At 37.0% G+C, this 18,328-nt stretch overlaps 1 protein-coding gene across 3 annotated transcripts in view; it reads right to left on the reverse strand.

Annotated features, from left to right (window-relative positions):
• The window catches only part of LOC145988346 (protein peste-like), a 53,133-nt gene extending 35,459 nt beyond the window's left edge, over positions 1-17,674 (reverse strand). Inside the window, exons 1-4 of one of the 3 annotated variants that reach the window (XM_083123213.1) lie at positions 17,594-17,674; positions 11,358-11,518; positions 9,803-9,963; positions 8,695-8,836 (exon numbers count right to left, since the gene is read on the reverse strand). In XM_083123213.1, the coding sequence (XP_082979339.1) occupies positions 8,695-8,836; positions 9,803-9,963; positions 11,358-11,518; positions 17,594-17,633 (504 nt within the window). In that variant the 5' untranslated portion in view covers positions 17,634-17,674. Of the gene's footprint in view, positions 1-8,694; positions 8,837-9,802; positions 9,964-11,357; positions 11,519-14,616; positions 14,678-15,175; positions 15,228-17,593 lie in introns of those variants that run through there. The other 2 variants (XM_083123214.1, XM_083123215.1) reach the window with 2 other exon arrangements.
• Between the last annotated feature and the right edge of the window lie 654 nt (positions 17,675-18,328).

An 18,328-nucleotide genomic window follows, 5' to 3' on the forward strand; every position in this document is an offset into this window, starting at 1 on the left:
TGGAGATATTTTAGAATGAGTAATCTTGAATTTCAGTCTGCCCATTATTTGTCTTGGTCAGTTTATAAATACTGCCAATGCTTCTTACAACATCGCAAGGATCATTAATGTTTTGGATTTTGCTCAGGCAAGACTCCCAAGTTGTTCTTTTCAAGCCGTTCCTCTTAACGAGGAACGCTAGTGTCAACCCTGCCACGCGCCCCTGGTAGTTATGTCAGAGCAAGCATTTGCTGTGTTGGGTTGCATACGTACAGGATACATTTTAAGCGCTTATAGTGCAGAAACTAAGGGCTTTCGAGGTAAACTTTATAGGGAAAAGTTACTTGTTTTTATGATATCTACCAGCACCCAAGCATTGTTGAAAGAGTTTTGCGACACCCTGTATACTCGTATGGAATTACATTTTAATAACTACGTTCAGAATGCAGTATCAAAAAGTAATTGTCAAAATACATGTGAGATTATTAAGTGGCATAAATCATAAATAGGTGTAAAATTATTTAAATGTGGCCCAAAAATTAATAATTAATTTCAACTCTTTCTAGGATGCCTGAAATCAAGAATAAATCAGAATGTTTTACAGAACGTAAGAAATATTTAGCAATCAATATACAATATATTAGATATAGTAAAACATGAAGAAATCCTTCTTATATGAACTGTAACAAAGGAACATCGTAACATGTAATACACACACACATACACACAGATTCTCAGCAGGTACCGTCAAGCAAACAAGAATAATGAATACATGGGCAAGCAAATCGGAGCCTTATAAGCATATAGGCCTACATGATAGATATGAATAAATGCACTAAACAATTATTATATTTGTATGTCATAAACAAAACATGCTAAATATACTCAGATCGTTAGAAAAAATAAACGTGAATATATTTAACCTAAAAAAATAAAAGCCTAATATGATAGTCTTGTCCATTACAATTTTAACTAACTAAAAATTCACATACTCAGTACATACATAACTTTTTACAGCACAGCACTACCAAAATTATGTATTTAATTTGTGATACTCAAAGTTTTTGTAATTGAAAAGCCTATTTTACATTTTTCTCTTATCTTGTATAGCCTTTAACACATGATCAGGTTCTCTAAGGGGCATACCACTTGGTGCTCGTGAATCCATCAGTTCAGGTAGCACTGACTCGTAATAGAAATTGTAGAGTTTGGGATAAAGATTCCGAAGAATTCTTATTGTCTGGGTATCGTTCGGGGACCATACAAACAAATCACATCAGTCTCTGTCTGTCATTTCCAACTGTCCTTGTATTTGATAATAATAGCGGTGTTCTTTTCTAAGGTACAACTTGCCGTTTTCGTTTACTTTAAACCCGATATTGCTACTTCTAGCAACTTCAACAAGCCTTATACATTCTCGGTCATTGTATGGACATTTTATCTCCATTAAACCGTCACTGTTCACCAAACCATCTGGACTAGTACATAAAAAGGGGTGCATTTTATGTACAAATAATCCACATTGCTGCACATTATAATTTGGGTGGAAACTTGCATATTGCCTACAAGCTTCTGGTTCATTATCCCTTCCATAAACTAGTGAAAGGGCACAGCTGCTATTTTCATGGAGATTCGTTATTCTTTTTACCAAACAAGAAGTACGTGTTGTTGGTCTTCGTGAAGCAACGTCTTTGAACAAAGAAGATGGTATTCTTTTACTTCTTTCTTCACGCCATCTCTCGCTATTGGCTTGGCCACGTGTTAGTACTCCAACCTCATCTGCCGTGGATACTCTCAATCTTTTTACATATCTTTCAGCTAGATCGTCAGATATTACTTTTGAAAGATCTGGAACTCTTGGGTTAGTTCCATAATTATTATCGCCGCCAGCAGGAATTTGTTTACTAAACTTGCGTTGTTCTGAAACTTGACCAAATTGTGTTCTACGGCATCTTCTTTTCTCGCTGCGTTGTTCCCGCCTCCTAATAAATGACGTTACAGAAGAAGGAGGACTGACACCTGAGAGTTCTCTGTGTACAGCATCGTGCCACCCTTGGCCTAGAGTTTGGCATGCCAATGCAGCTACACAAGCTTTACGTTGAATACTTTCAGCTCTAGAAAAATCCACCCTTTTATCTCCTACAGCTCTCGCAAACTGACTCGTGTAGCTTTCGGCCGGATTGTTGGTAGCATTCCACAATAATGTATTTGCAATGGCTATTATCGTCCTGTCAAATTGTTGCTCAACTGCTCCTAAAACACCACTCTCTTTCATTTGAATGTAACAGTCACCATCAGGATCAAATTCCTTTCTCTTGCAAAATTCCCCACACTTTTGATGACGCCCAACACATGACAAATGACATTCCTGAATTGTTTTCTGAAATTCTGAAGTCTAGTCTCCGTAATTTCTTTCATGTCCTTTATTGCACTGGATTTAATCACTGCCCAAACTCCAACAGCAAGTCGTGATAATCGTTTTCTTCAAAGATTTCCTCGATTTGACACCTAAAGGGCCTGGAAAACGTTTGCTAACAGAAGAAATTTTGTCCAGAGCACGACTAAATCTTCTGACAGCATGATTTTTAGTATACGCGAACCATACGATACACATTCACGCACTTTGGTCATCGAGCTTGCATCACCGTCACCAATCAGTCTTGTGCAGCGCAAGCGGTGCACTTCTTCAATATAATTTAGGCCATCCGCAATGATGTCTGCTTCCATGGCAGTAGATGGCCCTTGCCAGTTTTTAAAACATATGTGGATTCTTGGTTTCATTTTTTCTTCATCAATAGCGCGACATATCAGACACACTTTATTTCTCACAGCAACAAACAGCAAGGACTGTGTTTCGGCTCCAATAATAACTGCCTGAAATAGAAAATCAAATTCATAATTAGCAAATGGTCAACAACAAATTTCAACAACTGCCCTTTTACATCAATTTTATGACATAGACAAAATTCTAACGCACAACCATTAATTTGGTCAGTGAGATGCAATGCCCTTGGTAATTTTCTAGCAGTTGTAATGTTTGCGTGCGCCTGTGTTTTTGGATGGGTGGATCTGTAAGTTGTTAGGTGAATGTATACTACTCAACTAGTAACTTATCTTCATTGAAATTTATCATAATCCTTGATATTAGTGCCCCTTTATGGCCAATTGCTTTACGTTTCGGCTGAAGTTTTTCTATTCTAGCTCTGGTAGGCCCTTTTTCTTTCTCCCACTCCCCTCTCTTTCTCGCCCTCTTTCTCAGTGTTTGAAACTCGTACGGAATCTGCTGTATTCTGAGAATGAGAATTATTACACTGGACAGTGCAACTTTAGATGTTCCCTGCACTGTAGTCATCACAAATAAAGCTAGTTATTTGTTACATTATTTTTTTACGAATATAAGTTGCTGTAACCCTACAGAATAAGTTAAATATTTTCTTCTTCAGAAAAGCAAATTGCATTTTAGGCAGCTTACATCCCATTTTGCAGACGCCACTTTTTTAATGATCCAATAGTGTATAGAACATTGGCAGATCTTGTGAATCAGATATGAATTCTAGTCAGGAGGAAGGAATGATGTTTTTTTTTTATTTCTATAATTGTTCCTCTTCACTTTCATCAGTGGCAGTGAATATGAGGGACGGGCCATTCTATTTAATTTTTTCACTACAAAGAACACAAACACCTACTTCTCACCATTAGGTATCCACCTGATTTGGATATGTGCTGCACTTGCACAATGAGGATAAATGATCAACTCAAAATCACTAAACGAGCTAGACTAATGTTTGAGTAGTTTGATTTTGAGTTTACTTTATGCACAAAAAGACTAATCGGTACGAGTCCCACAGTTCCAAGTGGAATTCGAACCACTATGTTCCTCCACCGGGTACCGAACCCGGCACTCCTTGATTATAACGCGATGACGTTAACAATCAATTAACGAAATTGCTATTGAGACTATTAGTTTAGATACTTACTACCGGTAGAGCCGCTGTGGTCTAGTCGATGGGGCGTCTTGACTCTCATGCGGAAGACCCGGGTTCGATTCCAGGGGTGGGTCATCTAAGTTGGAATTTTTCCGGCCTTGTTCCCCGCATAAAGCGACTCTGAGGCTTACCCTAGCTCAAATCAATGGGTACCTGGGGGCTATCCTGGGGGATAAATGGGTCATGAATGTGGAAGGCCTTACGTCCACAGCCCCATTTGCTTTCATGGTACGGTGCCATGCTCAGGGGATAGCTTTACCTTCTATATTTGCCATTTCTTCACTTACCACTCCCGACGATGCATTGTACCCATGATCGTAGCTTCTTTTGCACCAGCCGCCATCAACAATAGCTGTAATGTTATGGAAGTTTTCTGAATCGATGTCACTTCTGTTTTCTGCTAACTTCTTCTCTTCGGCAATTGCTTCATTTAATGCTTCATTTGTACACTTCTTTAATATGTCGCCCAGAGATTTCTCATGATGAATAAATGTTGATTGGCTCATATATTTAATATTCATGGACGAGAATTTCTCTTCTTCAAGAGAGCATGAACTGCCAGCTGATAGGGCTCCTAGAACGGTAACCATGTTTATAGAAATTGGATTATCCCCTGAAATGCTTGTAATTGTATGCCTATGAGAACATTCACTTTTGTTATACTCATAGAAGCACTTACTCTCCAGTCCATTCTGTGATGTTCATGGAGCCCCCAAAATTGCATTTATACGAATGCGCCTCCAGTAATCGTGCCTGTTCAATTAAGTGACCCATGTCACATATGGTAAAATTGTCTCCATGATGCACTCCCTTTTTAAGTCCCTCAAATGTGGTTGAGTGGCGATAATGAACTTGAAGAACTATCTTCACATGTATCGCTTTTACATGCATTGAGTGGAGGTGTTTCTTGTAGTGCGCGTAGATAAGAGGACAATGTAGTCCCTCTCACAGGCGAAACATTTGGTGTAGAGGGTACACATTCTGACGTCGAAGATGAATTATCACTATCATTCACATCCGAGTCCAAAACTGCGGTGTGCTCCTCATTGTTGTGCGATCAGGGTGTATTTGGATTGTCTACTGCATACCTGCGAAAGAAAGGCATGATTGACATCAGGTATTGGACTTCAGACATACAACACAAGACAAAATAATGCTCACATGATTCTTTAAGAAACATAAGAAATGCCAAAAATGAATTGTGATTTTTACATTATTATAAGTAGCTATAAAAATAAGAGCAGCGTGTGATTGTGACGAAGCTAGACATTATCAAATCAGAGCTATTTGGGGGGGGGGATACATGTTGTCACAAACATCTCATAAGCAAACAATGTCTGAAAAAAGGTAAAGCCATAGACGACTTTACGTTTAATTTATTGGCATATTTGGAGAATATGCTATGGAATATCAAGTTTATATGATTGATTTGCTTTATTTTACTTCGCCTTTCGTGCCACGTTTGGGTAATTTGCGAATATGGGGATGAATGATGATATGATAAAATTGATGAATGGACACTCATAAACAACCATGCCGAGGCCTGGATTCGAACCCTAAGTGCTCGAACTCGAGTGCTAACCACTCCGCCATGGTGGCCGGCTCAAGTTTATATGTCCGTACCCTCTGCATAATGTGTGTGCGTGTATGTGTGTTTTTGCATATTAATTTGGAACATATTAGCTTGCTTGATTGATTGATTGATTTGGTGTTTTAAGTCCTTTATGCACAGTAAGGCTAATGAGGACTGGGCCTACAGTTTAAAGTGGAACCCGAACCATTATGTGCCTCCACAGGGTATCAAACCCGGGACCCCTTGATTACAAGGCGACGACGCTACCACTTCGCCATCGGGGAGGCCGGAACATATTAGCTATTTTTATGATTAATTTGGGATATTTAAAATTATTGTTGTAATTTTCTCTCTTCATGAAAAGCCTACAATTTGGAGCATATTCAAAACTTTGAATACATGTAGCCTAACCTTTCTATAGTAGAAATATACTGTGAAATGCTTAGACTTTAGAAGGATATCCTAGATACGTAAATGTTCATAGTTTTGCTATCCTACAGTTTAGATATATATTTATAAAATAATACAATGGAAAATAAATGATTTAGGTTCACAATATGAGAAAAATGTAAATTGGAAAGTGTGCCATTTAGGGTAATTTCACAACCTCCCTCAAGTATTCAATATGTGTTTATGTAACAGTTAGTAGACCTATAACATATCATTTGTGCACGTTGGCAGAGAAATGTATCATCCTCACAACTATTTATTATTTGTATTGATCTTCAGACCTTGTTTTGGGAATCATTGCAATATGATTCACACAATTATATCTCATATATCAATAAATCTTTTCAGTTTGGAACAAAGCAATTATGAATTGTACAAAACAAATGCAACTACATTTGTAACGTAATCGTGCCTCTTATTCTTCACTAATTACTGGTGTAGTATGCATTTTGTTTAACACCAAACATTTTTTTCTTCACAAACGAAGAAAACATTTGTACATGAGAGAGATATATTGATTGTAAATTCTATCTTGTCTACTGTTGAATTGCCCTTGCACATAATGCGGAACGCTTAAAATCTGGTTACTGTTATGCACAGTATCAGCCATGTAAGTTATTGACATCAAAGTTTCTTGGTTTCAGTCGAATTTTACAAATTTATTTATGTTAAATATATAATTCGAAGCTCGAAGTAAACTGTAATATGTAGGGCATTGTGGAGAAGTTACTCAATCTGATCAGTGCTAACCTAACCAGCTTATTTTAGCCAAATATATCGTAATGTAATAGTGGATCATGAGCAACCTAACCAATGAATGTTAATTTGTTCAAAGAATTACTATATCACATTGTATGGACAAAACAATAATGGATTTATTATTAGTCACAAATAATGGAACTCCGATATTGAAGATGGTGCAAGGGCAAAGTGAATTCGTAAAGTGACTGGCTATTAAGAGTTTTCAAGCAGATATCCGTGTACCTCAAATAATCAACAATTGTCTTTGACCTCGCGTTCTGTTTGTACGAAATAAGCGAACAGAAATCGTATGAATTGTGAATTTCAGAACTTCACTCACAAGGAAAACGGTAAACTTTTTTTCTTGTGTATGTATCTTTTACACCTCACATGCAGACAATACGTTCATTTTGATTGAAAAAAAATGTGTAAAGAAACATAATAACAAATACGTATACTGTGTGAGAAATGTCCATCTGTATTATGCATACTGAATTTGTAGCACACTTGATATCTGTAACAGATACGAGCAAGCAATTAAATATAAACAAGACTTACCTTTTAGTTCTTTCTTGCTTTTCACGTTCACGACGTATTCTTTGGGCCCATCCTTTTCTAGAGCGAAATGGGTGTCTTTTACTTCCATACCTTTGTCTCACTTTCCCCATTTTCCACACACAATCAATCAAACATGACAATCAACGTATTGTAATAACATATGGAATGTAAACTTGGCAACAGCGTTTGATATAAATATCTTGAGGATGAAACGCCACCTCAAAAATTATTAATATAAGAACTAGTTTATGGACGCACAAACTGAGTTTATATTTACACACAATGCTCCTAATACTTGAAACAAGAAACTTGTGAAGACAGTTTCGTAAAAATCATCCTTAATAGACTGGCAACTTTAAAAAAATGCACCGGTATTAACAAAATTACCACTTCAGTGCCATCTGTATGCAGCAGTTTGAACATGACGGAGACCTTTTATTTTCTGTTATTTACTTAAATCCCTTCAATCGTAACAAAATTATAAGGTTCACATGTTCTAGTGAATAAAACAATCTTTTATGTCCGAAAATTTCTTCCTTACCGAATCTATATTAGTTGTATGGCTATCCTTAGAAATTTGGGTCTATGCTTTAGCATGGCTTTAGAACCCCCTTAAAGCAATGAGTAATGAATGTAAATCAAATTTTGTACTTCCAGTTGAAAAAACTGCTCTAATTGTGGTATGTAAAGGGTCCTTAAAAAAATATTGTGCAAATTTGCACCATGAAAACTGATGTGTGTCCAATACACCAGAACCTAAACTAATACATGCACGCAGTGGCGTACCCAGGATTTCCGAAACGGGGGGTATTTTTTAGTAGTCTGTCCATTTCTTGCCATATTTTCCAGCATTTAAAGTAATTTCTTTTAGATATGCTGAGCCAAAGAGGGGGTATAAGTACTCGTTGTTTTCCTGCCATTTAAACACTTGTTTTTCACCATAGAAACCACATAACATATTCAAATGCTCGTACACATACATTTCCACACATTAGAAGAACTATAACCAACAACTTGCTGGCCCATGACGTATATCTATCTACCTGTGCTGCTCGCTTTCTACCTCCGTGATTTAAAACAAATGAACAACGAGTGCGGAAAACACGTAACCTAGTCACCAACCATCTGTACTGCGAGCTGTGTACTTGCGTACTTCTGTCCTTGGCGCTTTCGAATTGTACTAGGTGACGTCACTTCCGCCAAGACCATTCTTCAAGTCTGTACTTTGTACCTTTCGGACAGAGCCTAAGTTAGATCAATAGAACATCTGCATAGGTTTTACACAATATTTCTGAGCTGACACTAACTGATATATTTTAGTTAGCCTATGTTGGCCGAAGCAACCGTGTCGTGTTGGAACTTCTGGCTCAACACACAATAAGCAATAAATAAATACAAAATGCATACCACAAGTGGAACGTTTAGCGTTGTCACCTCATCGTCTAAGGACCCATTTGAAGCCCGAGCGTCAAAATACCACCACCTTTTCTGCTTGTATGTAAGGGTGTCGTTTTCGTTCCAGACTAAGTTCACCTTTTCTTTGTGTTCCCTGGAATAAAAAATACAACATACAGTATATCTGAAAGAAAAAAATGCAAATTAGTCGAAATATTAAAACTAAGCCAACTTTTTTTTTAAATGAGTTAAACGAGCAGATTATGGATTTTACATTTTGGTTTTAGTGTTTGTTATTGAACGTTTTTGCCGTCCCCCATGGCGGAGTGGTTAACACATCGTGCTACGACGCCAGGGGTCCCGGGTTCGAATCCTGGTCTGGGCATGGATGTTTGCGAGCGTCCCTTCAACAATTTTATCATATCATCACTCATCCCCATCTTCGGAAATTAGCCAAAACTGGCACAAAAAAGCGAAGTAAAATAAAGCAAATCAATAATGAACGTTTTACATAGTTTTACGTGGCATATTTCTACAACTAGGTTAACCACGTCCAGGCACAGGTTGAAGCGACAACTCTAGCTCGGAGGGACCAGGGGCAGAGCCAACCACCCTCTCCCAATAAACCAACATTGATGTTAATTGATTGTTGTTATTTAGCACTGCTTCTGCTACTCTTGACGATGAGGAAGAGTGATGATATGATGAAACTGACGTAGGGACACTCAGAAAAAAAACACGCATGGTCAGGTTGGAATTCGAACCCGGGACCCCAGGCGTCGAAGCGGGCTGTGCTAACCACTCCGTCACTAAGGTCGACCAACAAACTAATAAAATATGAAACCACTAAATAAGTATGATATTTAGGGGTACATTATATGTAACCGTGAAAATATTTCCTCCCTTTCACACTCTCATGCTTGTATATCTTACGGCCTCCCCGATGGGGTAGTGGTAACATCGTCGCCTTGTAATAAAGGGGTCCCGGGTTCGATATTTGGTGGAGGCACAAGTGGTTCGGATTCAACTTCAAACTATAGGTCCAGTCCCGATTAGCCTTACTGTGCATAAAGTGGACTTAAAACAACAAATCAATGAATCAATCAATTGTATATCTTACCTGAATCTGTACGGCCCCATCTCAACCAAAATAGGTTTCGATTTGTTACCTAAAACATCCTCTGGATTCGTCCAGTTGAAAAGGTAGAAGTCAATATGAACTGGGATGGGAGTCTCCTTCCACATGTTGAAGCTCGTTGTATTTTCAGATAATTTTAAGTGCTTGAAGAAAAACGAAAAATATCACATTACATGTCGTAGACTTTTAAAAAATGTACCGTTATGAATCACAAGTTATTTACAATTATAATGCATATGAGACGAATAATACGTCAATTAATAATTAAATGTCTCACTTACTCCAATGGACATCGTCAGGAATTTTTGTCGAGAGATCAAGTCACTGATTCGAAATTTAATATTTGTAACTTAGTAGTAATTACGGTGTAATAGACTTTAATAATAATTACCATGTACTAATATTAATATTATGTTACTATTATCATCATCATAAGTAATGGGTAAATTATTATGTGTACAGTATATTCGGGTATTAGCATTGTCGGCGATTAGGGGGGCGTGCGGGGGGAGTTGCCACCACTTTATCCCACTTCTTGCCCCGTATCATGGCCTCTTAATGTTAAGCCTTGTCTACCGAGAAAAAGTAATCTGTCCTTGCCTTCCAATCGCAGCTACTGAATATTTGAATCAAATATATAATATAATTTATAATATATAATTGTACGGTATAATATAAATATATATAATGTATAATTTGGTAAATCTATTTTACATAGGCTATGTATTGTAGATCTACACATTTAAATTAATTAAAGATTTGATTTGATTTGAACACATGTACCAAAATAGTTCTTACGTGAGTGTGTTAATAAAGTATTATTATTATTATTATTATTATTTTTATTACGTATTAATAAGGTGCAGATTTATAGACACTAAAACTTATAAAGCAGGCATGCAAATAACGCCAAAAATGTTGAAAACAACAGGAACGTAAAAGGACACTTTAAAATAATAATAGAAATACTGCAGTAGGCAGTGAACATGAACTTCCTATTAATTTTTTAGTTGCACACATATTAACTTGATATTTTTTTGGATGCTATTTTTCTTATTTTTGGGTCACTTTTCTGTTTTTTTGGCAATTGCGACGGTGATGATGATTGGTGATTGGATGAAATTGATGAAGAGGGTCAAAGTGGCGAATGAAAGCAGACATTAACAAAAAATACCGAAAAATACATTTTATTGCAAGGTTGTAAAAAATAGGCATAAAACCTAAAAACAGGCATTTATAGGCAGTACAAAATTATTTTTAGGCAACAGAAGACATGAAACGAAATTTAAACATTAAAGCGAGCATGCTCTAATACAAGAAATTCGAGAAAAAAGCGAAAAGTTAAAAATCCACACGCTATTATATTCTTAGGAACAAAGAATAGAAGCATTGAAAACAGACAACATAGATTAATTTTTAACCATGCCTGCTAAATGTTTCAATGTGCAAGGGGATACACAAACAAATCAGAACTGAAACATTGTTGGCAAAATAGGATTCTATATTATCGGACATTAACAAAATGTATACTACTTACGCCAGCTATCAAACGGTCGAATAAAGTTATCCAGTTTGAATACAAAACAGTACCACATATAGTCAGGAAGATTCCAATTGTCGCAACACCAAGCAAGTAAACGTTCATCAGACCTGCTCGCTGGGCATCAACTACTTTCTGAACGGTCCTGGCAACAGCCCCTGCAAAACAATTATCGATAACTGTACATTTACCACTCATTACTTCATATTATACACACGAAATAAATATTCGAAAGAGGGAACGTAACCCCAGTTATTTACGAATTAAACAAGTTAAAGACATTTGTAGAAAATAGGACAACCACAAGATTCAGAACTACGCTTATTGGCTGGAAAAAAAGTAACTCGTTGACGTCATATCAGCAGGGCAATTTTCGGGAAAAAATTCATCATACTCAGTAATGTGCGTCTACGCGCAAACAACGATAGTCTACATTCTACACGTAGACTATTTTATACACGTAGATTACGTAATCTATGTAAACAACATGGCGAAAAGTGATACCTTAGCAAAGGGAGCCGTGGAATTAAAAGAAAATTATACTGGGTATCAGTTGCTGATGTGTAAGGATAACTTTTCATACTCTTTCTTCCAAATTCGAACAATTTCTCACCTAGGGAGAAACCTAATATAGGAAATATTCTAGTGTTTTAGGGGGAAAAGACCACTCTTAGCTCACGACTGCCATCTGTTGTTGTTTTTTGCATACTATTTATCTGCATCCATAGTTGATAATAGAAGAGACGAGAAAGTTTGTTGTAAATAGGGTTCTTTTCATTTCGTTAGGAACCAATATAGTTGAAAATGTCACTTTTCTTCTATGAAACCCTTGAAAATTAATTTTAATGCACTTTAGATTGTCTACGTAGTCTATGTAAACTACAAGCCAATGTAATCTACGCGTAGATTACGTGTAGACAACACATGTAGACGTAAACTTATAGTCTACGGCACATCACTGATCATACTTCACAAACGATTATGCAGGAGCACCTTGTAGGAATTTCTTTTCGCTGAGCTAAAAAGTAAGGAAGACGATTCCTAATAAAGTATACTCTATCCCGGTAATCTCTGGAGCAATGTCGCGCAGAAGGATAGGAAGGAGGTCGGCGGAGCGAAGCAGTACACGCTGATACAAACAGCTGGGAGCTGCAGCCGCTTTCTCCCTCCACGCAATTCTGTTCTCTTGTACAGTGGGATCCATGAGTATTACCATGGACGTCCGCAGGATTTTTCCCAGGGAGGGGCAAGCAAGGTAATGTTTTTCCAGGGGGGCAAAGGACACATATTTTCCTCCAAAATAGTGATACCCCCTCAAGAAACACTGTTTCAGTCTGAAATTATCATGTTTCTTCAACGAATTTATAATAATTAACATAAATTACTGTGATTGAAATGAAATTATGTGTGAATTATATAATTTTTAGGTACACATTCATTTTCCAAGGGGGGGCGTGGCCCCCCTAGCCCCTTTCTGGACGCCCATGAGTATTACCGTGCAAATTGTCCATGACTATTTTCATTAATTTTTCTCTTACATCCTATGCGTTTTTAAGCGATGCATTTTTATGTATGCTGGTGCAGAAGTTGTCAAGAGCTTGTTTTGAGTTTTCTTTTAATTCTTGAAGCTCTTACTGGATCAAATAAACTGCACGAACATGGTGATGGACAATTTGTACGGTAATACTCATGGATCTCACTGTACGAGTTCATTGGTCGAGTCCTCTGGAGTCACTACTTGTGCAGGGACTTGCTTTCGTTCGCTCGCTCGCTCGCTCCAGAGTCCCTGGACAGAGTAGGTCCGAATTTGAAGGATATAAGCATGTATTGTTTCCCGAGGCATTGCGATAGAAACAAGTCAAATTATATTGGTTGTTGAATAGTCGAACAGATATAGGGGAACCCGGGGCAAAACAGGGTGCCATGCAGTGATGTGCCGTACACTATAAGTTTACGTCTACATGCGTTGTCTACACCTAATCTACGCGTAGATTACATAGACTACGTAGACAATCTAAAGTGCATTAAAATTAATTTTCAAGGCTTTCATGAAAGTGAAGTGACATTTTCGACTATATTGGTTCCCAACGAACTGACAAGAATCCTATTTACAACAAAATTTATCTTCTCTTCTATCATCAACTATGGAAGAAGTTAAATAGTATGCAAAAAAGACAACAGATGGCAGTCATGAGACAAAATTAGTCTTTTTTCCATAAAACACTAGAATATTTCCTATGGTAGGTTTTCCTAGGTGAGAAATTGTTTGAATTTGGAAGGAAGGGCATGAAAAGTTATCTTCACACATCAGCAACTGATACGCAATATAATTTCGTTTTACTTCCACGGCGCCCTTTGCTAAGTTACCATCTTTGGCCATGTTGTTTACATAGATTACGTCATCTGCATGTATAAAATAGTCTACGTGTAGGATGTAGACTATCGTTGTTTACGCGTAAACGCACATCACTGGTGCCATGCCTAGATGAGGCATCCTGTGCAATCCTTATTTTGTTCTGTTGCATTATGGGAAGTAGTGAATCACATTGAAGAGTCGTTCGTTTACGAGGATCGTGCTTTTCGCATCTTTGTGAATTGTTATAATTTTGAAGAATATATCGTTGCAGATAAGCCGAATTGTGTTAGTACTATATAAATATCTAACATTTGCAGGAGGTAAATTCCAATAGTTTTAGCTCTGTATTATGATAAATAGTTACATAAGTCATTACTGATTTTTGGTTAGCCAAACAAGAACACCCAGAGCAGAATAGGTGGGGCAGAACGGGGTAGGAAGGTAAGAATATAAAAGAAAGAAAAAGAAAAACTTTTCAAGATCCAAAATATGGAACAATTGGAAAGAAGTTGATAAACATGAAGGCTCTATTAGAAGAGTTAAGAGTCAAGTGAAGATGATGATCACGAAGATACGCCATGTCTTTACTGTGAAGACTTGTACTCTACTTCGACGGAAGGCTGGGTGAAGTGTGTTCTATGTAAAAGAGTGGTCACACAATTCGTGTGCTGGTATAGACAGTGATGACGACGAAGCGGTACTCAAACTTTCAAGGGTCTCCCCGATGGCGTAGTGGTAACATCATTGCGTTGTAATCAAGGGTTCCCGGGTTCGATACCTGGTGGAAGCACAGTGGTTCGGATCCCACTTTAAACCGTAGATCCAGTCCCGATTAGGCTGTCTGTGCATAAAGTGGACTTAAAGAAAAACAATTCAATCCAATCGAACTTCAAGACTCACCAATTTTCCCCTGTGTACTTTTCTCAGAACTTACCGAGTCCTTATATAGTATGTGTAGTTACAACATACAAAACTACAATGACGGAGTTTTTATTGCCACCGACAAAGGAAATAGATAAAATTGGACTCAACAGGTTTTCGCAAGTACTCTTCATATAATTTCAGCCTATCTAATGGTTTCCTTTAGTTGCAGCACGAAACAATTAACCGGTCATTACGTCAAACTGAAGAAGTATTTAAGTTTCCAGTTTATGTACAGTAGGATTTACAAGTATTGCCCGGAAGATTTTCATTATTTTCATGAATTTTCCTAATGCTTGTACTGGAGTTTTGTTTCGATTCGTGAAGCTCTTATTGAGTAAAACAAAGAGAATAAACATGACCACGAACAATTTGTTGATAATACGCATGCATCCCACTGTACATGCCATTTCGGAAACCTTGGTTATATCTGCGTTAAACAGGTTACACAGTCCTTGCATGTGGAGGTTATCAATATTGCCTAAAAAAAAAGAAGAAGAAGGTTTCCACGAACAGATAAAAACACCCTGCTTCTTACCTGATAAACCCCATGTCTGTAGCTTCAAAGTTCCGACGCAACAGACAATACTTTTAATTGGACTACTTACGTAACAGAATGAAGAACAGAGGTTATGCGCATGGCAAGGAGGTTTGGGGTTAACATTGATTAATTCTCTTCATGACGTAAGTAGTAACACATTTGCATGTTTGAAGGAAAAACAATAATTCTGTTGAGTAAAGTTTCTTGAATTATAAAAATGTACTTTTACCCTGTGCCATCAAGAACTAAAAAAGCTATGCGATAAAATATAGAAATAGAAGATCCTTGAAAATTTAACACATTACTACGATCAGATTTAGTCCTAGACCAAGTAGGCGTTTGGACTACACGGCGCCAAAATTTGGGATAACCAAACTGCCCTATCTTTACGTAATCAGAGCACTTACTTCCTTTCGCTTATTTTATTTTCGTTTCATCTTTAGGGTTGGATAGGTAATTGACTTGACACAAGCGCGTATTTTACGTAAATTATGCGTAATTTACTATTAGTTTACTTGACGTACAAAACCATCTTTACGTCTGCGTAAAACCTATTTTCCTTAATTTATTCAAACCAGATTTTGCACAAAACATTTGGATAAAGTTCAATAAATAATTCAATGGTTCTCTGATATTGTACAGTATAAACATAAGTACATTCTGTTGTCGGTTAAGGCGAAGAGTTACAGTTTCGCACCCAGTATTTCAATATCGTCGGAATGAGCAGTGTTACTTAAAAAAAAGTGTACAAGAGACTACACAGTATGAATTTCCCCATGTGGAAGCGTTTTCTAAAGTTGTTTATTAAGCTAGATACGATATTTGATAAATATGAATAAGAATTTCAAGAATCTAATGTAGTCATTATAGAGAAAAAAACGCAACAACTTCAACTTCAAATTGCGACTAATGAAATTGACGTTTCGACTTTTCCGCCTGCCAACCAAATCTTTAACCTGTTCTATTTCTGTTCATGTGTTTCTCTGTGCCACCCAAAATTTGATATTCCCAAGAGAACAAGTAAAATAATAAGCGTGATGCTAAATTTTCTCACACTCCTACGATCATCCCAGCTCGCCGTGGAAAAAGGTCGGTGGAGGGAGGAGCTGTTTAGGGTATTTGCGTTTGGCTGGACACAAACTGACCCTCCTGCCCTTAAGTGAAATCGCTCATTGAAATATTTACGCCTATAGGAACCAGAACATTATTTTATATTTTTTAATTTAAAAAAATCTATTTCTATATGTCCACGGCCACGTTTAATTTAATCAAAGGATGACCCTTGAACCATGTGCCATACATATTTCACTTGGTCCTGTATCAAGTGATGTGATTAAGTGATGTGATTTGAGTCCTTTCCCTTTGACTCCGAAAATATTATATTTACGTGCCTTTAGAATGCGATTATACCAGTCTTTAAATTAACAGAGGGTTGGAACTACGCAATTTTTTTCATCGTGTCTATTATTCTCACTAATACTGGGTAATATACGAACCCCAAAATGAACTTTAACGCAAAGAATTTTGGTCTCTATTGAATTGAATTGTTGATTTTTAAGTCCACTTTATGCACAGAAAGGCTAATCGGGACTGGACCTACAATCTAAAGTGCGATCCGAACCACTGCGTGCCTCCACCGGGTATCGAACCCGGGATCCCTAGATTACAAGGCAAGGACGCTACCACTGCGCCATCGGGGAGGATTTTGGTCTATTATCACCGTCGTAGTTAACCTAAAAGGCAGAGGGGAGGTATGAATTTTAATAAAAGTACAAGAAAAGCATTTTCGTGGTGCAAAAACTACGTAAAACTGTGGGTCTATGAAAAACTTTGTTTTCATTATTATTTTGATTTATTTTTGAAAATTGATTGAGATTACGACGATTATGTATCTGATGCCAGCAGTATTGCTCCAACACTTGAAATTTCAAAAAAGGAAGATGAAATTTAGTGACACACACATGAACGAAAATCACAAGATCATTAGCATCTAATGCAAATGTCAAACATAACAGATACAGAGTAAAGGAAGAGATAGGAGAATCGGTAAAGACATGCAGACAGAGAGAATATCAAAAAGAAAAACAAGAGAGCTACATTATAAAGGAAGATAAGACAGCTAAAAACGTTGGAAGGTATAAAGAGAACATTCGAAATGGAATATGAGGAAAAGCGAATACGGATGAAAATATAGCAATAAATGAATAGTAAAAATAGAAGAAGAAGGTGTCGAAAACAAAGGCAAGGTAAGGCGAAAGTAAGCAAATTTATTTCAGTGAGTCATCCAGCTTCCAGAAGTTTAAATGTAGCAAGAAAACCAACAAATTATCTTCTCAAATGGTAACTAACAGAGATATACATAAAGGTGAGGATCGAAATGCTTTACCTTCAAACTCGTGAAAGATTGTAACTTACCATCAGGCTTGTTCCGTCGACTTTCCAGAAACAGAACCATGATGTGTAACCTGCGTAGAGGTATGTCGGGACACGAATATTGGTAGCACTTGGACTGACCCTGAGACGGCGACTGGCTAATCGCCTGCCCGTGGAAGCTCTATAAATGCAACAAAATCCTACATGACGAAATACGAGCCTTTGTTACGTTTCTGTGGTCAAGAATAAAGCAATCGTTTCAAGATGGACTGTGAAAGGATATTAATAAATTGACAATAATTCACTTTCAAGTTATTCTTACAGAGAAATATAGGTACATTTATACCAAATCATGATAGCCATAATCAGGTGGATCGCATTGATTTAGTTCTTATATTATCGCTAGGATTTTTATGACCTAAAAATCACCAAAATAAGCAAAATAAAATATGCTCTTATGACCTAAAATTGTACAAAATATGCACTATAATTTGAAAAATATGCCCTTACAACTGGACTGTTTCAAACATCAATATCTTAAAGCTGAGATATTTTCACATTCGTACTATTTTTAGTTCACTTTATGAGCCCCGAGTTGCAATACACATTGAATTTTCTGTAAATTTTCAAATTAAATTGAAAAGGATTTTGCTGCAGTAAAAAAAAAAAAAAAAAACCCTCGAGTGAACCTGGGAGTAAGAATGAATCCACTTCGAAAATGACCATATTTCTTGAAAAAGCGAAAATATGCTGAATATGACCGGAAATCCATCAAAA

Source organism: Lepisma saccharinum, chromosome 5 (genome assembly GCF_977018435.1).
Source record: "Lepisma saccharinum chromosome 5, izLepSacc3.1, whole genome shotgun sequence".
Classification (NCBI taxonomy): domain Eukaryota; kingdom Metazoa; phylum Arthropoda; class Insecta; order Zygentoma; family Lepismatidae; genus Lepisma; species Lepisma saccharinum.